The 22,817-nt window shown below is 43.7% G+C and overlaps 1 protein-coding gene across 1 annotated transcript in view; it reads left to right on the top strand.

The window, feature by feature from the left end:
• The window catches only part of MTUS2 (microtubule associated scaffold protein 2), a 368,115-nt gene that overhangs the window by 210,543 nt on the left and 134,755 nt on the right, over nt 1–22,817 (top strand). The window contains exon 6 of the mRNA XM_069601648.1: nt 17,606–17,767. Coding sequence (XP_069457749.1) covers nt 17,606–17,767 — 162 coding nt within the window. The remainder of the gene's footprint in view (nt 1–17,605; nt 17,768–22,817) is intronic.

Raw genomic sequence — 22,817 nt, 5'->3', positions numbered from 1 at the left:
AGTGCTTTCGATGATAGCTGCTTAGGGTGTGCTTCTCCTGCCCTTGAAAAACAAGACCTGCTCTCTTATCTTAATCCATCTTTGGGAATTACGTGATCATTCTCTCCTGCAGGGCTGACTCCTCCATCCTAGACCATCTCTGAGCCTTGCTTCCCAGGGAAGCACGTGGAGAGAGAGAATCAAGACGTGAGTGTCACTGTGACGCAACACGTCTCTGTCTTTTACCATAGCAAACATAGCAAAGGAATGCCTTATTTTTGTTGGCATATAGTTGCTTTACAACGTTGTGTCCTTTTCTGCTCTACAGCAAAGTGACTCAGCCACACGTACACCTATATCCGATCTTCAGGTTTACTTCCTGTTTAGGTCACCACAGACTGTTGAGCAGAGTTCCCTGTGCTCTACAGTAGACTCTCGTTGTCGTTGTTATTGTTCAGCCTCTCAGTCGTGTCCAGCTCTTTGTGACCCCATGGACTGCAGCATGCCAGGCTTCCCTGTCCTTCAGTATCTCCTGGAGTTTGCTCAGACTTACATGCCTTGAGTTGGTGATGCCATCCAACTATCTCATCCTCTGTCACGCCCTTCTCCTACAGCCCTCAATCTTTCCCAGGATCAGGGTCTTTTCCCAAGAGTTGGTTCTTTGCATCAGGTGGCCAAAGTATTGGAGCTTCAGCTTCAGCATCAGTCCTTCCAATGAATATTCAGGGTTGATTTCCTTAAGGATTAACTGGTTTGATCTCCTTGAAGTCCAAGGGACTCTCAAGCATCTTCTCCAGCACCACAGTTTGAAAGCATCAATTCTTTGACACTCGGCCTTCTTTATGAACCAATTCTCACTTCTGTACATGACTACTGGAAAAGACCATAGCTTTGACTATATGAACCTTTGTCAGCAAAGTGATGTGTCTGCTTTTTAATATCTTCATATGCTTTATGTCTCCCTTAGTAAATGTTTCATTCCACCAGGGCTTACAGTATGGTCTCCCTCAGGCTCAGAGGAGGGTCTGTTCAATGAGATGAATGACTGAATAAGTGAATGAATGGAGGAACAAAGAAAGTGAAGACAGAGAAAAGACAGGACCCAGACACTGGCATGGGAATGGAAGAGTGGATTTAATGGAGAAACAGACATAGAGAATAGACTTACGGACATGGGGAGAGGGGAGGAGAGGGTGAGTTGTATGGAAAGAGTAACATGGAAACTTACGATACCATATGTAAAATAGAGAGCCAGTGGGAATTTGCTGTATGGCTCAGGAAACTCAAACAGGGGCTCTGTATCAACCTAGAAGGGTGGGATAGGGAGGGAGATGCGAGGGAGGTTCCAAAGGGAGGGGATATATGTATACCTATGGCTGATTCATGTTGAGGTTTAACAGAAAACAAGAGTATTATCTAAAGCAATTATCCTTAAATTAAAAAATGAAATAAACTTCATTAAGGTAGAGAAAAAAAGAAATGTTTAATGCATGAGCAGGTAGCGGCATTTGGCCGCCTGGTTGACTGGACATGCCCTGGTGCCAGGCAGCCCTGAATCCTACCAGCGCGGTCCCTTATTTGGATGGTTGGTGCCACGTGACCATGAGCCACAGCTTTGGGGCAGGTGGACGTGTCTAAAGTGCCATAGCAGTGGGGCCTCCATTCCGAGAAACACAGCTTTAGGTCACTCAAGGAAGACTTCCAACCCCATCTCGGTTTAAAAGTAAGCGTCTCTTCCCTCTGCTAACCTTCCAATCCATTTAGCTTTCTCCCTGCGCACCAGTGACTCCTTCAGTCTGACAGGAAAATTGAGTAGCAGTTCACAGAAATATGAAAACACTGTCAGCTCAGATTACCTCCACCTCACCTCATTCTGTGTGTCCTCAACTTTTTGTGTATTTGATCTGGAAGTATATAACTGCTGGCTGAGCTGGTAATCAAACTATGTAATCAAGGACCTCTCGTTCCCTAGCTTTCTCCCCTCTCTCTCCCCCATTCAGTAGTTTTAAAGCTATAATACTCATGCCACCACTTACATTTTTTTTTCCTCAGGAAGTTGCTGACTTGAATTAAATGTGCCCTGTGATTTTTTTTTTCTGAAAGATGCCAAGTTCCAAGTATCCCCTAGCTCACAAGTAAAATGATTTTTGCCCACAGTGCTCACTTGTCTTGGCAGAAGTCATTCCCAGGTGGATATTTCCAGACTGCAGCCACCATAATCACAGCCTAAGTAGCTGGAGGCACATGTGAGCTGAACTAGCTAAGGGAGCTGAGATGGAAGGACCCAGAAGAGTCAAGGATGGCAGATCAGCCTTAGACTGTGTTTTTGAGACTAATCCTGGGGCTTTTCCATTTCAGAGGAGATTCTGTGGGATCCTTGTTAGATGAGTTTCTATTAGGGTTGCTTGCAGACCCCTCTGGTCCATCTGTCAAATTGTCATCATCCCAGAGTTGAAATACTGTCTATTTTTACACAAAGGTAAAGGATCTCACTTATATTCAATATTGGTTCTAAAATTTCTTTTGGCTCATTTGGGGTATTGTTCTTCAAAGGTTTTATATTTGTCCAGAAAATACAACCTAAGGCTAATTAACACTGTCAGAAATAGATCAGATCAAAGACTTCTTCTCTTAGGATCAAACTTCTGAAATCTCCAGATCTACCCTGAGAACTTGAAGAGAGGAGAGCATGGTTCTGTGGTTCGTGGACTGTTTAACTCCAGTGTGAGGCAGAGCTGTGTATCTGCTGTCAGCCAGAGTCTGTGGGTGGGGGCGCGGCTAGGAGGTCATGGGATCTCCAGGTGAGGGCAGGGTGATTTCTAGAAGATGGATCCAGTGCTCCTGGGCCTAGCCGCCAGACAGCTGGGGTTCAGGAACAGTTTCCGGGTAGACTGTATTGAATTGTTGAACAAAGTTGGACTTTGGAGCCGGACCAGGCTTGCTTTTGAATGCTGACTCTGCATTCATCATCTTTGTAATCTGTCTTGGTTCACGTTACTTAGCCTGAGTTTCTGTTTTTGCAAAATGAACAGAAGATTGCACAGATTAAATGAGTTTGTCTTTGCCGATGCTTAATAAAAGTTACTTGTCAGATTTAAGCCCTTGGCTGACGTTCTCTTCTGTTTCTCCGAGGTCTAGGCAGTGACAGGGGAGGGGTTCTGAGTCCTCACATCTTATCAGGCAGTTAAGTCAGAGACAGAAGGTGCTTGCTGGGGTGTCCAAGGCTTTGGGTTATGAAATGACAGGGCAGGGAGTCCAGGGGGGCTCAGTGACCAGCAGGCATGTGTCTCTGTGTCTGCCAGACGGTGACTTGGGCAGCAGAAGTCTGGTGGCCAACCCTGGGAAGTCTTGTCCCAGCATTGAAGCGGGGGTGTACATCAGGGAATGGAGCTCTTGGAAGACATTTCAGCATGCTGCTCACACACGTCCCTTGATTTCATTTATGTTTCGAATTTGCGATTATTTAATATAAAAAATTTCCTCCTTGGAGTAGCCCAGGGGTTTGTGCCTTTTTGCGGCCCAACGCTTTGCCAGAATTGTTCTTAGGGAAGGAGAGCTTAGCAGATGTTGCATTCCATTCATATTTTAGGAAACGATTTATTCCACTTCTGCTCAAGCCCTAAGGCTGCAGGCAGGCCTGTTCTTTCCTTTCTATGAACACAGGCTTAGGTGCTGTGCTCAGGGTGGCAAAGACGGTTCCAGTCACCATTCCCTGTACCTACCTGGCCCAAAGCTACTGCCGCTTAGTTAAGGTGAAGCTTTCTCAGAATTCTATGCCTGTGAGACACAAATGCTGACTCACGTAGAATCCAGATTTTGCTATTGATTGAAGTGCTTCTGCTTATAAGCATGTATTTATGAATTGTAAGGGCCTTCCCTGGTGGCTCAGTGGTAAAGAATCCAGCTGCCGGTGCAGGAGACACAGGTTTGACACCTGGGTTGGGCAGATCCCCTGGGGAAGGAAATGGCTACCTGCTTCAGTTTTCTTGCCTAGGAAACCCCATGGACAGAGGAACCTGGTGGGCTACAGTCCATGAGGTCACAACAGAGTCAGACCCGACTGAGTGACTAAATAGCAACAATGACAACAAAAGCAAAAAGTGAAAGAGAACTCATGAGCTGACTGTTGCTCAGATTGTGGTCGAGTGGGCAGGGGCATGTGCTGAACGTGGCCCAGTGCAGACGTGAGATGTTCAGCCCCTTGGAGATGCAGGGTGACCCCGGGGTTCACCTGTGCCTGGCTTGCAACTCACAGTTACCCAGCGTAAGATACCGTCTTGGTTGGAGGAATGGTGAGGGAAGCCCCTGGAGAAAGGAGATGCAGAAGAGTTGAAACTCAAAACCACAAGCTTGGGATCACAACTTCATATAATCCAGGAGACAAGCCTGGCTTCACTGCTTTAGACTCAGCGTGGAGGCAGCTGGCACTGTCCCTGAAGAATCTCCCTAAGGGAAGTGGTCAGCGGAAGCTTATGCTCACATCTCATGAAATGTGAAGGCTTTATAGGGGTTATAAAGTTCATTTACTAGCCTGTTGATACTTTGCAAAAACCAGTTTGCATAGCGTTTGCCCGAGTGATTTTATGATTGGTTTTTCAGTGCTTGCAATTTCATTTCATATAGATAATGGTCAGACAGCAAGTACCAGTCATAGCATTTCTATCAGGAAGGACTTTAAGGAAAAGGATTGTGTTCATAAAGTAAGGAGCAAATGGTTTTAGAGGCCAGGACAGGGGAGACAATTTTAGTGTTTACTGCGTATCAGATACTTTACACATGATTTCATGGTCCCTGCAGTGCTTGCTCTTCTGAGGTCACAACTGAGGATGCAGGGGAAGAAAAATTGATGACTGTCCCAGGTGATCATGTTCTCAGTCAGGGCCTACCACGGGCTTTAGGGACCGTGACATTCTTTCATCGGAGATGGACAGGCACAGCCAGAGTGAAGCAAAAGAGGACTGTCTTTGTTTCATTTTGATTCATAAGTCCAATAATTACAGTACTCCAAAAAGACTGTTCCGTTCTTTCTAGAACCCTAGGAGTCTTCCAAGGAATGATGTATTCTCCATTAAACCATGATAATTTAAAGTGCTTGAAGTGTGTTACCATCTGTTTTCTATTGGAGTTTCCTCCAGACAATTTCAATTGAAAACGGTTGCTGTTTATGTTATTGAGATACTTGTATTTGGATGTTAGTACAGCTCCTGAAAGTTCATGGTTTGGGATCAAGGCTCTGGGAATCAGGAAGATTTCTGTCCATGTTCCTAGTTTCTGATTGACATAGATCAGGGTGATCCATACAGAAAGCAGAGGAGGTTCCATTACTCTACAGAAATTAAAGCATTGTTGAACATTGAAGGGACTTTTTCCGTATTTTTTAAATTTATTACTAGTTTTTCCAAGATAATCCTATTTAAGAGACATATAGTATTTTTAAAGTAATCTTGGGAAAAAAATAATAAATTTTATAAATACTGAAAAAAATATTCAATACTCAACAATGCTTTCATTTCTGTCAAGTAATGGAACCTCCTCTGCTTTAATTTAAACAGTTTTATGTGTATTTGTAAGTTAAAGATTTTCCCGTGAGTGTAAATCACATTGTCTTTGGAAATAACAATATATATAACAGATATCTAACTCAGACGTGAAAAAAAAGGTAATTCCAATCAAATATTGACAAAAGTAAGAATTAATTTGAAGGAAAACAAGATTAGGGTCACATATTCATTCCTCCTTCTGTCTTTTTTATTTTTTGGTCAATTCCAGTCTCTCAATTTATCCCTCCTTTCCCCTTTCCCTCTTGGTGACCATAAGTTTGTATTCCACATCTGCGATTCTCTGTCTGTTTTGCAAATAAGTTCATTTGTACCATTTTTTTAGATTCCACACATGAGCAATATCATGTCTGTCTTTTTCTGTCTGACTTTCTTCACTCATTATGACAGTCTCCATGAAGGTATTTTTATATAACTCTAGTTTATCTAAAGAAGTAACCAAAAGTTACCTATCAAGAACTATTAAAGAGTTAGCTATCAAGCTAACTCGGCAGAATTTTAGATGTTATCAGTCTCATTTGCCACTAAGACAAGTACTGTCTTTCGACTAAATCTTTCGATCTTCCATTCAGCTAGAGCAGTGGTTCTTGCCAGGGATGGTTTTTGCCCCCGAGGGCATTTGACACTGTCTGGAGACGATTATTGTTCGTCACCCCAGTCAAATTGGGAATGGGCAGGGAGAGAGAGTGCTCCCGGATCCGTGGACACTGCTGACCATCCTACAATCACAGGGCAGCCTTCGCAGCAAAGACTTACCTGGTCCAAGACGTGGATGATATCCTGCTGGGAAACTCTGGGCTAAAGGGAGAGAATAATGAAGATGACACAGAAGAATAAAACCAGTGCTATGCTGAAAGAGAAATAAAAGGGGACAAACCTACCCTCTTGAACCCTGAAAGAAAAGAGAGAGTTTTCTAGCTCCCAGGAGAGGAGAGAAAATTCTTAGAGTTCAAGGGATGAATATTTGGATTTACAAGTTGACAAATCACCTTAAGGCCAATAGGCTGTTCATATGTGAAGAGGCTGTTCAGTTATTTCCCTTTAAGGTTTCATTTTCTCCAGAAGCTCCTGAGTAGAAAGGGTTCTTTTGGGAGATTGACATATAAACATTACCATGTGTAAAATACATAGCTAGTGAGAACCTGCTCTATAGGGAACTTACTCCATGTTCCATGATAACCCAGATGGGTGGGATTTGGGCGTGAGGGTGATGGAGGTCCAACAAGTGGGGATATATGTATAGATATAGCTGATTAGCTTTGTTATACAGCAGAAACTAACACGATGTTGTAAAGCAATTATATTCCAATTAAAAACAAAAGATTATGAGAACCAGTAAAAGACCAGGAAAAGAAAGAAAGGGTTCTTTTTAAGAGTGTAAGAAATCACGGCTTGGGGAACAATTCTGACTTCTTTGTAGCAACTCCTGCCTTGTTTAAAAATATATGGAATGGAAGGTTGGGGCTCAGTTGCCATGATCCACTTTTCAGCATTTGACTTAGTTGAAAGACCCTGATGCTGGGAAAGATGGAAGGCAGGAGGAGAAGGGGACGACAGAGAATTAGATGGATGGCATCACTGACTCAATGGCCATGAGTCTGAGCAAACTCCGGGAGACGGTGAGGAACAGGGAAGCCTGGTGTGCATTAGTCCATGGGATCGCAAAGAGTCTGACACAACTGCGTGACTAACACACAACCCTCAGATATTTTGGAACAATTAATTAAACAGACCTGCAACACAAAAAGCAAACTATAGTAGAGCCCAAAATCCAAGTTATGGAAGTGGAACAACTAACCTTTCTTATTGGTCTGTTAACAGAAACTGGTGGATAAGTCCTCGATCATTTCTATAATTTCTTGTACCATATTAATAACTTCAGCAGAATTTAAATTGAGTTCAAATCAGATGCTCTTATCTTTTAACAACTCCTATATTAAGCGTATAATTAAAATGTTCCAGTTTAAATATTTTCCCCAAGGTTTTAACTACTAAAAGATTCACACAGTGATGAACCAGAGTCTTCACGAGTGAGGGCTCACGCTTTTAAGGACTTCAGGTAGGGAAAAGGGATTTATGATAACCAGTCTAATTGATATAAAGGAGGAATGGTAAGAGGTTGCTTTTAATTACTCAAAAGTCTCTTGAAAAACCGTATTAGCCCTTGATCTTTTAAGTCACTAACCTGCATCAATATTTGACCATGCTCTCTCCTTTGGGAATGTGACTTGGTAAATATTAAAGAGAATTTCTTAGATCAAAAGGAAGCTTTCAGTCACTTATGTGCTGGGAGTTCACATGCCCTGGGCTGGGAGATGCTGGCTTTTACCCTCTGTGATTATATCTATGATCTTAAGAGAGGTGGTCTGATCACCCCAACCTTTGCTCTGTTTGATAACCAGCTTGGTCTTTCTTAGAGTCTGTTACTTAGCAGGGAATTGAGAGAAGATGTTATAGAGAAGATGGCATTTAATGAGGCTACAGAGGACAGGAAGGCTGGCCCACGTCTCAGGGTGTCACAGATGGGAGGGAATGGTACCACTCACACAGACCCACCCTCCCTTTACCATTCATGTCCCTGCACTATGAACCTCTCTTAACCAGTTGAGCTGTACCCATATTTCCCCATTTCCTGAGGAGACGTAAGAAAGAAGACCCTCTTTGCTATATGTTAGAATGGATTCCAGGAAGGTTTTCCTGGAATGTCTGGGTGGGGAGTAAGAAGAGGGGACAGAGGTGTTTCTTGTTCTCTTCTGTGACGATTTATTTGTAATCATTGTCAAAAGAAGGAAATTTGGGGAAAGAGAATGCCTAGCCCTGGGTCACTGTGACAGCTACCTACTGAAGCCCTGGGAACCTGTGAAGGTAGAGGTGGCTGGCATTGTCGGCATCTGCTGCCTGCAGAAATCATCTGCTTCCTTGACTGGTCTGGTGTGTTGGGGGGAGAGATGTTTTGAGGGTATTTTCATAGGGCTTGCATGGAACAAGATTTCACAAAGCCAGCTGGCATGTGGGACAGAGGGGGCTCTTGAAGAAGTGACAGCTGATGAAACAGGGCTGCTTTTGATGGTGTTGCTGTACACACTGTGGATGACAGCTAACTTTTATTGAGTACCAGGCATTTTACAAAGTGATGTACATTATCTCGTTGAAGTCTCAGGCTAATCTAGCGACATAGGGTAAATGAATAAATAAACTATTTCACTAAAGAGGCTGCATGAATTAACATTTTAAGGAGAATGTTGCTAGTAAGTTTCAAATCCGGTCTTGAGTTTGGGCAGAGCCCATGGTGTCCATGACTGTGCTATATGGCGCTCTTATTACTGCTCTTAAGACTTGCTGTGAGGGCTCCGATGGAAGAGCTCAGGAAGAGGAACCCTGCAGCAGGAATCCAGAGAATTCCTGTGGACCTGGTGAACCCTCTTCACCCCACTCCTGACCCACAGAACTGCATCCTGCTGCCTCATGGGGAGGCGGTGTAGCTGATGTCTCCTGGCCTAGGGCTGGAACCACTTACTGGACTCCTGGAAAACTGTTCTGAGGAAGATACTCAGGCCAGCCTTGGGTTAGTGAGAAGTCAACACTTGCTCTGGGCTTCCCAGGTGGCTCAGTGGTAAAGAATTCACCTGCCAATGCAGGAGACACGGGTTTGATCTTTGGATTGGGGAGATTCCTTGGAGAAGGAAACTACAACTCCCTGTAGTATTCTTGCCTGGAGAATTCCATGGACAAGAGGAGCCTAGCGGGCCACAGGCCATGGGGTCATGAGGAGCCGGACACGACTGAGAAGCTAAAGAACAACACTTGCCCTAGGTGAAGTGGGAGGAGCGAAACACATGCCGCGTGTTTTTCCTTCTTTCCTTAGGACTTAGGTTACTGGGGAGAGATGGATAAAGAACCATGGCTCTTTAGAGTTACCTCTTCAGAGCTAGACCCCAGTCATTGCGTTGGAGAGACGTGAAGCCATGAGATGTTGGTGGTTGGAAGAAAAGCAAGAGGCAAGCCTGATGAGACTAATGTGCTTTGAATGAGGCTCAGTGTTGGGTTAGTGGGCATAGGGTCAATGTTGCCTTTACTAAGGGCTTAGATGTGTCCGAAACTATTCTAAGCACTTTAGTCTAAATATGTATAATAGTAACTCCTTTAAAGCAATAACTGTGATGATATCCACTGTTATTCTCCCTTTTACAGCTGAAGGAATGAAACAGAGAGAGAGTAAACCTCTTGTCCAGGCTTTGAATCTAGGCCATCTTAACCATTTTACTATTATCCTCTCAAACTTTATCAAACCCAGAGATGAATGCTGAAGATGAGACTGAAGCAAGAACTGAAATGATACAGAGTAAAAATAATAGGTAAACAGTACACTCTCTTGGAGAGAGGGGTGGGATACTTGGGCAAAAGACCCCAAAACTGTTAAATTCTGCTGTTTATTTTTCTGCATATTGTTTTAAAAATGTTTGAAAAGCACCTCACTACATCACAGACAGTTGACACCTTTTAAACAACAAATTCCTCCACCCCCACCTTGGCCATGCTCAGTATGTCTGCATTCATGGGAGCTGTTGAGGAAAGTGTGAAGCTCTGGGCTCAGAAATGGAGAAAAGGAATTGGCTACGAAGGGAAGCACTGTCCCCGTGGGACAGGTTTGCACTTAGTCCTTCCTTCATCCTTACAGCAAGTACTTCTCCAGCACAGCCTTGTTGACGGTGGAGCAGGAAGTCACAGTGCGGAATCCTGCCTGCCTGGAGTTTGCACTGTGCTTGATGTGCTGGTGGGAACTTAGGTCAGAAAAATATGATGGGACTAGATAGTGGAAGAATTAGAGTACCAGAAGGGCTTCCCTGATGACTCAGTTTGTAAAGAATCTGCCTGCAATGCAGGAGACCCGAGTTCAATTGCTGGGTAGGGAAGATCTGCTGGAGAAGGGATAGGCTACCCATTCCAGTATTCTTGGGCTTCCCTTGTGGCTCAGCTGGTAAAGAATCTGCCTGCAATGCAGGAGACCTGGGCTCGATCCCTGGGTTGGGAAGATCCCCTGGAGAAGGGAAAGGCTACCCACTCCAGAATACTTGCCTGGAGAATTCCATGGACACAGTCCATGGGGTTGCAAAGAGTCAGACATGACTGAGTGACTCATTTTCTCTTTGGAGTACCAGGAAGGCGACTTTGGGATTTACTTGGAAAACCGGGTAGAGGTATAGGGAGGGGACGCACTGAACGAAGGAGCATTGAAGGGGGTGGGAGGGGAAGGGTAGGGCCCTGCCACTGTGTCCCCAACAGGTGCTGAGGGAGTGACATGAGGGCAGACAAGGGGTATAAATCTGAAGTCTGTAACGGAAACGGAAGCACACTGCCTTGAATTGGTTGATAAAAGGGAGAGAGTCAGGAGGGTTCCGACACTTCAATTCTAAGTTTCAAGAGCAACGATGGTCATTAATAATCAAAAAGATGGTCATACTGAGTTAAGGAAGTCAGACAGAGAAGGAGAAATATCAAGTGACATCCCTTATGTGAGGAATCTAAAAAGACAGGTTACAAATGAACTTACTTAAAAAACAGAAAGAGACTCACAGACTTGGTGAACTTACGGCTGCTGGGGGGAGGATGGTGGGAAGGGATAGTTAGGGAGTTTGGAATGGACATGCGCACACTGCTATATTTAAAACGAATAACCAACAAGGACCTACTGTACACAGGGATCTCTACTCAATGTTATATGGCAGTCTGGATGTGAGAGGAGTTTGGGGGAGAATGGATACATGTATATGTATGGCTGATCCCTTCACTATCCACCTGATACTGTCATTGTTAATTGGTTTATGAAAGTGAAAGTCGCTCAGTTGTGTCTGACTCTTTGCCACCCCATGGACTATACAATCCATGGAATTCTTCAGGCCAGAAAACTGGAGTGGCTAGCCTTTCCCTTCTCCAGGGGATCTTCCCAACTCAGGGATAGAACTCAGGTCTCCCACACTGCAGGCGTATTCTTTACCAGCTGAGCCACAAGGGAAGCCCAAGAATACTGGAGTGGGTAGGCTATCCTTTCTCCAGCAAATCTTCCCAACCCGGGAATCGAACTGGGATCTCCTGCATGGCAGGCGAATTCTTTACCAACTGGGCTGTCAGGGAAGCCCCTAATTGGTCTATATTCCAATACAAAATAAAAAGTTTAAATAAGTAAATAAAATGCTTGTTCCCTGAGGGGATGGCTTAGGTTGCAAAAACAAAGGTTAAGAAAATAATAGTAATAAAGGAGGGTGGGGGCTAGTGTGCAGCAGAAAGAAATGTTTAGACGTTCCCTCTTGCCCAGCCTCTCCACTTACAGTGATGTCCCCTCCTTTACCCTTGAGTTCCTCCTGCTCCTGTGTTTCTTTCATAACTGATGGCAGTTAGAGATGATCTTGTTTATCTGTACCTGTTTGGGTCTGGGTGTCCCCCACTGGAATATAAGTGGTGTGAAGACACGACCGTGTCTGTCAAGTGCCCCTTGCCCGGGGCAGAGCCTCCCACAGAGTCTTGATCTTCTTCATTTAGGCAAAGATACATCTTTGCTGAAATGATAAGCTAGAGGGTTTACCTTAGCACTTCGGTGAGAAATAAAGCATACACCTGAGTTAAAATATGCAGGAGGCAGGAAATAAAACATTCAGTTGGTACTTTAATAATTAAACTAAATTTTGCTGCCAAGTGATAAATACGGCTAAGTCAATGAAATATGCATCAGTGAGGCAGTCGTGCAGCCAGAACATTATACAACTTGATTGCTTGGGATTGTTTAAAAAAATCAGGGAAGATGAATCATTATAAGACAGATAAATACTCAGAATCAAAGAAAGATGTTTCTTCAAGTTTGGCTGTAATGCCTTCATGGTATTAATAACAGATTTGTTATTTTTCTACAGTCTTCCCAACCTCATTCTAGTCTGGTTGGTGTTCATCTCTCGATCCATTCTTTTCTTCTTTTAGAGCTCAGCTTCAGCTATCCACATTCCCGGTAAATGATGTAGGGATGTGGATCGGAAGCCCTGGCTGCAGTCATGGTCCGAATCACCCTCTGGAACGGGCTGGGGGGACACACTCATCACTCTGCGCGGTGTTCTCAGGGCTCCCGTAAATCTGCACTTCCTCCTCCTGGTGTCTCAGCTCCTTCCAGGGACTTTCATTCCTTCAGTGCCGCCTTGTCTGGCCTCAATTTTCACACGTCCTCCTCTGTCCGTGGTGCAGGCCCAGATCTGCTCAGACTCATCATCCGTGTATGCTCATCCACTGCAGGAGACTCTGGCTGGTTGAGAATGGGATGGCTCATTACATGCGTGGGCCACTCCCACTGGCTGGGTCCTCAGGAGCACCTCTGGCTCACCCAGGCATGGTTCATTTCCAGGTGCTTTCTCCTCTTATCGAGCAGTGGTTTGATTATCTGCATTGTTGTCAAATACTAGAGCAGTTACAAATTCAGCAGCTCTTTGCAAATTCAGAGGACTTGTCATTTACTGAATAAAGTGTCTATACGTGAACTGTGAACTTCCTGATGTTCAAGCTAGTTTTAGAAAAGGCAGAGGAACCAGAGATCAAATTGCCAACATCCGCTGGATCATGGGAAAAGCAAGAGAGGTCCAGAAAAACATCTATTTCTGCTTGATTGACTATGCCAAAGCCTTTGACTCTGTGGATCACAATCAACTGTGGAAAATTCTGAAAGAGATGGGAATACCAGACCACCTGACCTGCCTCTTGAGAAATCTGTATGCAGGTCAGGAAGCAACAGTTAGAACTGGACATGGAACAACAGACTGGTTCCAAATAGGAAAAGGAGTATGTCAAGGCTGTATATTGTCACCCTGCTTATTTAACTTCTATGCAGACTACATCATAAGAAACGCTGGACTGGCAGAAACACAAGCTGGAATCAAGATTGCCAGGAGAAATATCAATAACCTCAGATATGCAGATGACACCACCCTTATGGCAAAAAGTGAAGAGGAACTAAAAAGCCTCTTGATGAAAGTGAAAGTGGAGAGTGAAAAAGTTGGCTTAAAGCTCAACATTCAGAAAACGAAGATCATGGCATCCGGTCCCATCACTTCGTGGGAAATAGATGGGGAAACAGTAGAAACAGTGTCAGACTTTATTTTTGGGGGCTCCAAAATCACTGCAGATGGTGATTGCAGCCATGAAATTAAAAGACACTTACTCCTTAGAAGAAAAGTTATGACCAACCTAGATAGCATATTCAAAAGCAGAGACATTACTTTGCCGACTAAGGTCTGTCTAGTCAAGGCTATGGTTTTTCCTGTGGTCATGTATGGATGTGAGAGTTGGACTGTGAAGAAGGCTGAGCACCGAAGAACTGATGCTTTTGAACTGTGGTGTTGGAGAAGACTCTTGAGAGTCCCTTGGACTTCAAGGAGAGCCAACCAGTCCATTCTGAAGGAGATCAGCCCTGGGATTTCTTTGGAAGGAATGATGCTAAAGCTGAAGCTCCAGTACTTTGGCCACCTCATGCGAAGAGTTGACTCATTGGAAAAGACTCTGATGCTGGGAGGGATTATGGGTAGGAGGAGAAGGGGACGACAGAGGATGAGATGACTGGATGGCATCACCAACTCAATGGACGTGAGTCTGAGTGAACTCCGGAGTTGGTGATGGAGAGGGAGGCCTGACGTGCTGCGATTCATGGGGTCGCAAAGAGTCAGACACGACTGAGCAAATGAACTGAACTGAACTGAACCGAACTGAAGTGCTGGTCAACTTCAACTGGTTTTCAAAGAGGGGTATTGTTTACTGGCAGCTGTCTCCCACAATAATGGACAAGAAGGGAGTTCAGTTTTATTTTATTATATTATCTTGTTTCATTTTATTTTTTGGTAATTCAAGGCTTTTCTCAAAGGGGATTACAAAGCTTCCTTGACACTTCATACTTCAAACAGATGAATTACTTCCCAGCCTGGATAACAGCCGAACTTCCAAATTGAGAGTTCACTGAATTATAAATTTCATATAAGAGAATAATGCCAAGCACAGAAGGATTTGATAAAAGGACATTTGAACTTGGCAAATGATACAAAATATTCCTCTTCTTAAGAGTATTTAATAAATTGTTAAATAAAAGGTGCTTATGAAAGATTTGATGTTCACCTTCCAGTGCCATTTTCAGTAGGTAGATTATTCTGGCAGTATGTCAGCAGGAGGCTGAATGTTAGCTAATTCCATGTGAATTTAGTGATGCTGAACATTTTTTCATGCCTCTGTTGGCCATCTATATGTTTTCTATGTAAAAATGTCTATTCAGCACCTCTGCCTATTTTTAATAGGGTTGTTGTATGAGTTTTTAAAATATATTTTAGATATCAACCCATTATTGGATATATTATTTGCAAATATCTTCTCCCATTTAGTAGGTTGTCTCCTAATTTCATTACAGAAGCTTTCTAGTTTGATATAATCTTGTTTGCTTATTTTTACTTTTGTTTCCCTTTCCTGAAGAGACGTTTCTAGACCGATACTGTGAAGACCAATGTCACAGGGTGCGTACTGCCTGTGTTTTCTTCTAGGAGTTTCATGGCTTCAGGTCTTATATTCAGGTCTTTAATCCATTTTGACCTGATTTTTGCGTACTGTGTGGCAGTGGTCTGGTTTCATTTTTTCTGCTCCTGTGCTTACTTTTAAATCTGAAATTCAGGGTACAGTGTACCTCCTTTCAGTGGAGTTTCATCATTTTTGTACTGTGTGTGAATCAGATGTATTTCCTACCCCTGTCTTTTGTTGTTTTTGTTTAGTCCCTAAGTCGTGTCTGACTCCTTGCAACCCCAAAGACTGCAGCATGCCAGGCTTCCCGGTCCTTCACCATCTCCCAGAGTTTGCTCAAACTCATGTCCATTGAGTCATTGATGCCATCCAACCATCTCATCCTTTGTCACCACCTTCTCCTCCTGCCCTCAATCTTTCCCAACATCAGGATCCTTTCCAATAAGTTGACTTTTTGCATCAGTTGGCCAAAGAGTTAGAGCTTCAGCATCAGTCCTTCCAGTGAATATTCGGGGTTGATTTCATTTAGGATGGACTGGTTGGATCTCCTTGCAGTCCAAGGGACTCTCAAGAGTCTTCTCTAACACCACAGTTCAGAAGCATCAATTCTTCAGCACTCAGCTTCTTTATGATCCAACTCTCACATCCGTACATGACTACTGGAAAAACCATAGCTTTGACAACATGGACCTTTGTTGGGACAGTGATAGCCCTGTTTAGAACTATTTAAAACCTTACACAGGACCTTCAGAGAACTATAGGGCATAGGTTCTGTGTTAGGAAATAGCAGTCTTTATTCTTTCTTCCTAAATACTTCCTAAATATTTCACTTATTTTAAACAGACTTTCAGGTCTTCAGAGGGAGGAAAGCAGCCATCTCTTACTTTGAGGGGTTAAATTAAACTCCTGAACATTCGAACACTAAAACCATTTTAATAATGTTATCATTTTGATGCAGGCCCTATCTGCATAGAATGTTAGGGCTATCCTTTTAAAATGATGGAAACAAAAACTTTAATCTTTCACTACAGTTATGTATATATCTTCCAGCTGTCAGTGTGTATTTTCCGTGGTAGACAGTCACGTTCCTAACTGGATAGTTTTCATCCCAACAGGCAGCAATCTCAATATATTCAGGCTTTCTATTTAATTTGGTAGATTAGTCTTTGCAGCTGTTACTCAGAGGTGCATTTAGAAGATTTGTCCTTTAATAGGAATAGATGGTGGTGTCATTGTCTTTAAGAGATTACAGATGTAGCCAGCGTAGTAGGTTTGAAAATTTATAGAGGAGAAAAAATGGGCCACGACCATTCTGGCATTTAAATCTGACACAAATCCCAGTATGCCCTGTCTTCAGAGCAGCCCATCATAAAGAAGCTATTCTGTAGACACAGAGCCTGTTTCTATGTTGAATAGAAAACTGCAATGACCGATAGACATCTTCTGCCTTTGCAATAAACTGGGCTCTCATGCAGGATCCTCTTCATTTGATGCTGTTGCTGTTGTTTAGACACTCGGTCGTGTCCGACTCTTTGCACCCCCATGGACTGTAGCCTGCCAGGCTCCTCTGTCCTTGGGATTTTCCAGCCAAGAATCCTGCAGTGGGTTGCCATTTCCTTTTCCAGGGGATCTTCCAGACCTAGGGATGGAATTTGCATCTCCTGCATCGACAGGCAGGTTCTTTTCCACTGAGCCACTAGGGTAGCACCCTGAGTCCGATGAGGCCTCGGCTCGTCAGATCAAAAGCTTCATGAATTTCAAAGGGATTCTCTGCCTGCATGCTTCTCACCCATCTCCCGTCATCCCAAAGCCCTTATTCTGAAGATGAAGTGAGCCGGGTTTCAGGGAGCCCTGAGTCCTCTTCTGGACCAGTGGTGTACGTGTGTGTGTGCTTACTCTTGTCTCCTCCGGGACACTTACACTGGTTTTCAGAACACTGTTGCTCGTCCTCTGACACTTATAAAATGAATGCTTATCATATGTGTGTACAGCTTGTTGTTTAGTTGCTCAAGTCATGTCTGACTCTTTTGTGATCCTATGGACTATCACCCACCAGGCTCCTCTGTCCATGGGATTTTCCAGGCAAGAATACTAGAGTGGGTTGCCATTTCCTTCTCCAGGGACTCTTCCTGACCCAGGGATCAAACCTGTGTCTCCTGCATTGGCAGGTGGGTTCTTTACCACTGAACCATCTGGGAAGCCTGTGTATGCAGCTGCACATCCAGAAAAGCAAATTGTGTGTGCATGCGTGTGTGTGTGTGTGTGTGTGTGTATAAAATCTTCAGTGGAGCAAAGCTCTTCTTGGATTTGGTAGAACCTGTGGCGTGTGGGTTTGGAGGACAGACTTCCCTGCAGTGACTGAAGGCAACTCTTTTTCCACATCTCATCCCAGAGAAATGCTTTTCAAGGCCACTCGTCAGGAGTTGGGTCAAGTTCTGATGCAGGTGGAGGCATCAGGGATAGATTGGTGGTGGTGCCCAGCAAGGGAGTCCATCCGTTTTTCATGACGCTGTCATTAATGCACTGTCTGCCTCCTGCAGGTTCAGCCTTTGGAACTGAAGACCAGCCGCCTCTGAAGGCAGCTCTCCCTGCCAAAGACACACCCAAGGGCGCCGGCCGGGCAGCCCCTCCAGCTTCCTCCAGCGTGACAGCACCCCGCAGGAGTTTGCTTCCGGCACCGAAATCCACATCCACACCGGCTGGTAAGACTCGTGCTGCAGAGAAACTGCAGTGGAGAGCTTTTTCTGCATTAAAGTCTTCTGAGAGTCTCTGGGTACATCAGCTGTTTAGATGGGATGACAGATGTCTTTCCGATGGCTTTTAATATTAGTGATAATAATAGTACCACGATTTTCAAGGCACTTTCATCTATTCCTGTGTTTAAATTCTCTAAACTCCTTCTTATTCCTCCTAGTGACTGGTAACCCATCAAATCACAGTTTCCATTGCAAAAAAAAAAAATTAAAAAGGGTCAAGCTCATTTAGGCGGATTTTGCTTAGGGAAGCAGGTGCTGATGAAATCTATCACTAGAAGGATGGTAGGAGCTAGCTGCAGACTCTGCACCCTGGGAGTGAGTACCTGATCCCCGGGGAGACACTGCTGCCTCGACAAGGATGCAGGGTTTCCATCCCCCTGCTAGTTCCAGGCTGGTGCCATCCAAGCCAGGATGCAGGGATCAGCAGCTACGGCAGAAGGCTGGCTCCAAGTCATGCTGTGCTTGCCGTGTCCAGGCCAGCAAAGTCAATGCCCCTCCTGACCTGGGAAGCTAGTGACAGACGCAGGGGACTCAGCTGATGTAAAGGTGTGACACGTGAAGGTGCTTGTGAGCAGCTGAAGCTGCTGGATGTGGCCCCTGCCTGCCTTCTCCCCCCATGTCTCACGCATGCATGTTTGCCTTCAGGATGTCCAAGCATCCAGCATGTGGCTTAGCCTCCCATCTTCTGCACTACATGTAGGAAGATACTGAGAGTGAGGGAGCCTGGGTGTTGAGCCAGAATCCACGTTAGATGGTTCACCTCTGAGGGTGTTCATTCCTCCATATTATTCTTCTATGCTCCTGTGCTCATGTACCAGCGATATGTACACAAAGATGGGCCTGGTTCCTGAAAGTAAAATTGCATTGTACCTATTTTTTTTTCTCTTATGTGGACCATTTTTAAAGTCTTTATTGAATGTGTTGCAATACTACTTATGTTTTATGTGGGGGGTTTTTTTGGCCAAGAGGCATGTGGGATCTTAGCTTCCTGACCAGGGGTCAAACCCACATCCCCTGCTTTAGAAGGCGGAGTCTTAACCACTGGACCACCAGGGAAGTCCTGTACATTTTTCTGCATGTCGCTTTCCTGAGGCACGTCATAGAGCTGCCCTCAAAGTCAGTGCATGGCTGTTTTTCACTGGCTGCCTAGTGTGGATATACCATGATCTATTCAGACATTCCCCCACCGGCAGGCATTCACTTTGTAACTGGCGTTTGCTGCTATAACCGATGCTTCAGTACATGTCCTTGAACATGAACCGGTGACATTCTACAAGATTGATCCCCAGGAGTGGGATGGCTGTGCTTGATGCGCTAATGGATATGACTGGATTCCTTTTCAAAGGCTTCATTTCCACCCATATTGCTGATAAGAATAGATACTTATTAGTTAAAAAAAAAATTTGTCCCTTTAATGGGAGTGAAATTATATTTCAGTGTTATTTTAATTTGCATTCCCTGACCACTTCATTGGAGTATCACCTCATAATCCCCTCTGGTAACACATAAATTGACCTGTTTGGTTTTGTTCTTCCTCCGTGGAGGGAAATCCCCCAGGGACAGTGACCTCGTCCCATTTATTTAGCCCAGTATCCCTGATCCTGCAGTCGCCTCAGTGCCTAACTCCCCGTGGTTACTTAGCATCCATCCGTTACCAGTTGGATGAGTCAGCAAATCAGTGAATGAATGTCACACGACCTTTGACTCTCTTTTGGTTCCAGTTTCTTAACAAGTTTGGTTGGGGTTTAAATAGAAAATAACTAGACAAGCCTACAGTGAGTTAAAATACAGTTGTTGAATAAATCCTGTAGACCTGTGTTTATCAAATTTTAGAGCCTCAGAACCACCTGTAGAGCTTGTTAGAAAAGATTACTGGCTCTCGTCCTGAGTGACTTATTCAGTGGGTCTGGGGTGGAGCCTCAGAAATTGGATTTCTAATAAATTCCTGGGCTTCCCAGTGGCTCAGTGGTAAAGAATCTGCCTGCCAATGTTCGATCCCTGGGTCAGGAAGATCCTCTGGAGAAGGAAATGGCACCCACTCCAATATCCTTGCCTGGGAAATCCCATGGACAGAGTAGCCTGGTGGGCTACAGTCCATGGGGTCACAAAGAGCACACGGCTGAGCGCACAGCATATAACTTAATACACATAAGGCTCTGTGTTTGATTTTCCAAAGACATAAAACTTCTTATCCATTTTCCCATTATTGACATAAGGAGGCAGTGTTAAGGTGTTTAGAACAAGAGTTAACCACCACCATTTGCTAGATGGAGGACCCCACCCCAGCCTCTGTGTAAACCCTTGGCTGTGGTCCCTGTGAAATGGACTTATCCGGGGAAAGTGTGGATTGGGAAAATAGAGCAGAAGATGAGAGATTTCAAGACATTCTTTTCTAACTTTCTTCTTACTCCAGCAGCTCATTTAATAACAATTTAAAAATTATGATTAAAAGATACATTTTATTACTGAATTTTAACTTTGCGTTTATCCTATAGGTATGAATTTTTCATTTAAATAAAATGTAGTTCCTAATACCAAATCAGCTTTCCCTTTGCCTTGTTCTGTCATCAGACTAATTAAAAAGCAGAAGGCAGGCATGCAAATTACAGTTAAATTCCAAATAATTGGGTTTCTTGGGACTGTGGGGTATTTGGGTTATTCTAATTGCTTGGGTAACACCAACCCTTGTTTTAACTCATGCTGGTATCTCTAAACTGTGATGTGCTGCTTCTTTCCCTTGGTGATTCCAGGCTGATGATGGTAAGGTCTTGTGTCTTTGGGTCATCTGTTCAATTACTGTCATCCATGACTTTAGATGCAACATGTACCCACAGTAGAACATACCCTGGGAATGCTTGGGCTGTTCCTTTTAACCTAGATTTCTGATGTGAGTTTTTTCTGTGAGTGACTTTTTTCTGGTTTGTTTATTCAGGAAACATTTAAACACTTGCTTTAAGCCTTAGATGACTTAGATTCAAGAATAATTAGAACAGTCACAATAAGGTAAACAGAATTGTACCCTAATAATTAGAGTATCCCCTGGACAGCAAGGAGATTAAACAAGTAAATTCTAAAGGAAGTCAACCCTGAATATTCACTGGAAGGACTGATGCTGAAGCTGAAGTGTCTGGCCACCTGGTGCAAAGAACAGACCCAGCTGAGAAGCCCCTGATGCTGGGAAAGATTGAAGGCAGGAGAAGAAGGGGACGACAGAGGATGAGATGGTCGGATGGCATCACTGACTCAGCTGACACGAGTTTGAGCAAACTCGGGGAAATAGTGAAGCACAGGGAAGCCTGCTGTGCTGATGTCCATGGGGTCGGAGAGTTGGACACAACTGAGTGACTGAACAACAATTGGAGTGAGAACAAGAGGTCTGTAATCTTATCAGCTGGCTGTCAGTTAATTCCAGCAGACCAGGAAGTCATCGTAGATGGGTGAAGAGGGACTTCCCCGGTGGTCCGGTGGCTCAGATTCTGTCCTCCCAGTGCAGGAGGCCCAGGCTCTATCCCTGGTCAGGGCACTAGACCCCACACGCCACAGCTAAGACCCTGTGTGCTGCAGCTAGACTCAGTGCAGCTGAAATAAATCAATATTTTTTTAAAAAGATGGGTTAAGAAACAAATGACCCAAAAAAGTTTAAATATAATAGACTTTTTAAATCACTTGATCACTTTCTCTTTATTTGTTTAATCATTTTCTAATTTGTTTATTGTTTAAACACTTTCTGATTTCAGCAAAGATACAAGGTAGCATGCAGTAAAGGGCCCAGAATAACAGATGTACAAGGATTAAAAATACAAGTAATAAAAAAGAGAAGAGCCTGATAAAACTGGGCTCAGCGCTTCCTGGCTGCAAGAGCAAAAGAAAAAGCATAATTAGGGGGGAAAAAATAGAGTGTGGCACTTTATCAGAACAGAGAACTGGTTTTTTAGCACAAATGTGTATGCACAATTTTAATTCTGTGAATTTTTAAAAAATTACATTGAACAACATAATGGACAACTTTAATAGCATATTTTTAAGCATATCTTTTCTGATAATAAAATAATTGAAATAGTTTAAAATTTGGGAATAAGGAAGGCCTTCCTCAACATGATATAAAACCTGGAAACCTTAAAAAAAAAGATTTAACTATATACAAATTTTACATTGTCTGCAATAATGAACATCATAGAATTAAGAAGGTTGATAAACTGAATGAAAATGCTGAAACAAAGTTTTAATATGAAAATCAATAGAAAAAATACAACTTAATTTGAAAAATAGGTAAAATATATGAATGGGTGACTTAGACAATAGAAGAACAAAGTGGTCAGTGGCCATAAATATATGAAAAGATGTTCAAATTCACTTAAAACCTATATACCTAATGTCTGTGCTGTGCGGCTTAGGCTTTCTTACTCAGATGGAAGCCAGTTAATCACATTTTATTGAAATAACTGTCATTGAAAAATAAAGGTTGAGATTGAGTCTTCCTTTTTTTAAATTAACTTATTTTAATTGGGAGTTAATTACTTCACAGTATTGTGATGGTTTTTGCCATACATCAGTATGAATCAGCCATAGTAGACATGTGTCCGCCGGATCCTGAAACTGCACCCCCCAACCTCCTTCCCCACCCCATCACTCCAGGTTGTCACACAGCACGGGCTTTGGGTGCCCTGCATCATTCATCAAACTCCCGCTGGCTGGTAGTGTATATGTTTCAATGCTCTTCTCTCAAATCATCCCACCCTCTCCTTCTCCCACTGAGTCCAAAAGTCTGTTCCTTACATCTGTGTCTCCTTTGCTGCCCTGCATGTAGGATCCATGTAGGATCGTCGGTCCCATCTTTCTGGATACCATATGTATGTGTTAGGCTTCATCTTTCTCTTTCTGACTTACTTCACTCTACATAATAGGCGTTAGGCCCGTCCACCTCCTTAGGACCGAGACAGTGAATCTTCTTTCTGGGACATGCTAGTTATGCGCACACAGCACCCTGATCCCCTAC

Source organism: Ovis canadensis, chromosome 10 (assembly GCF_042477335.2).
Source record: "Ovis canadensis isolate MfBH-ARS-UI-01 breed Bighorn chromosome 10, ARS-UI_OviCan_v2, whole genome shotgun sequence".
Taxonomy (NCBI): domain Eukaryota; kingdom Metazoa; phylum Chordata; class Mammalia; order Artiodactyla; family Bovidae; genus Ovis; species Ovis canadensis.
This window is presented reverse-complemented; position numbering and strand designations above follow the sequence as displayed.